This window comes from Drosophila elegans, unplaced genomic scaffold (genome assembly GCF_018152505.1).
Source record: "Drosophila elegans isolate 14027-0461.03 unplaced genomic scaffold, ASM1815250v1 contig_538, whole genome shotgun sequence".
NCBI classification, from domain to species: domain Eukaryota; kingdom Metazoa; phylum Arthropoda; class Insecta; order Diptera; family Drosophilidae; genus Drosophila; species Drosophila elegans.
The window spans coordinates 306,275-307,606 of NW_024545921.1; the positions used below are offsets into that span (position 1 = coordinate 306,275).

Below are 1,332 nucleotides of genomic sequence, written 5' to 3' on the forward strand. Positions count from 1 at the left end.
GGAAGAGAACTTTTGGGAAAGTTTCTTTCAGATAGTTTTAAAACTGAGAGACTAGTTTGCGTAGAAAAGGACGGACACACAGGCGTACATGGCTTGATCAACTCTAAAATCTAAAAATCATAAAAAAGTAAAAACAAGATGGGATGCCTACTTCGGCAAGCCATTGCAGCTATCGCCCTTGATCAAAAAGTTCCCGACTTTTATTAATAAAATCAAAAATACAAAGTTATTCATCAAAATCAATATTGTCCCCTTCAAAGTACTCCCCATAGACTGCAACGCACTTATGCCAGCGCTTGATCCAATCCTCAAAACACTTTTTAAAGTCAGCTCGCGGTATGGCCATCAGAGCCATCTTCGATTTTTCGATGATCTCATCTCGACTGCTGTAACGGGTTCCGCGGAGCGGTTTTTTAAGTCGACTGAACAGGTAAAAGTCGCAGGGAGCAAATCCGGTGAATGCGATGGTTGTTGGATGGTATTGGTGCTGTTTTTAGCCAAATGGTCACGGAAAATGGTCCATTTTTTTGTATGAAATTCAGTTCTTTTGGCACTAACTTTGCAGCGACGCGTCTGAAACCCAAATCATTAGCCAAAATATCTTGAACGGTTCCAAAAGCAATGTCCAACTCCTCTGCCATCTCCCTAATAGTCAATTTGCGGTTTATGGCCATCCAGTCTTTGATTTTGCCGATGTTTTCGTCCGTTTTCGAAGTGGATGGCCTGCCAGAACGGTCATCATAGTTGATGGAATTACGGCCACTTTTGAACCGTCCATGCCACTCGCGAACTGTTGTTAGTTTCAAAGCATTGTCACCGAAACACTTCTCCAACATTTCCAAAGTAGTCAGAACACTAATTTTACTTTTAACACAAAATTTAATGCAAATTCGTTGCTTTTGTTTTCCATCCATTTTTTAAAATCAAAAAATACGAAGACACGCTCAAAGATTAATGTAAACAACACAACGTAACTTTGACAAATGTCAATCGATGACGATTAAATATAAGCAACAGTTCTACTAATCTGGGGAAAAAAAATGCATTGAAATCGTTTGACTGGGAGCGCCCACACGGTGGCAAAGTCGGAAACTTTTTGATCAAGCTATGGTGATTTTTGTTTTATACGTTCGTTTCTATGACAAATATATGATATCGTTTCCCGATTTAAATAAAATTAGGAGCGTAACTCTAAATTAGCCACCATGTTCAAAAAAAAATTAAAAAAATTAAAAATTTAGAAGTTTTGCATTTCATACATTTTTTAAGCCCGTTTCTCGAAGAGTAAAAACGTATATTGCAATCGTTGGAAAGTATGTAAGGGGCAGAAGG

At 38.3% G+C, this 1,332-nt stretch overlaps 1 protein-coding gene across 1 annotated transcript; it reads right to left on the reverse strand.

Moving 5' to 3' along the window:
- Positions 1 to 226: 226 nt before the first annotated feature.
- Positions 227 to 836, reverse strand: LOC121467728 (protein GVQW3-like). The gene is made up of 2 exons (XM_041709989.1): positions 559 to 836; positions 227 to 386 (listed from the first exon to the last, which is right to left on the reverse strand). Exons 1-2 carry the CDS (start codon positions 834 to 836, stop codon positions 227 to 229), a joined length of 438 nt encoding a protein of 145 aa, XP_041565923.1.
- Between the last annotated feature and the right edge of the window lie 496 nt (positions 837 to 1,332).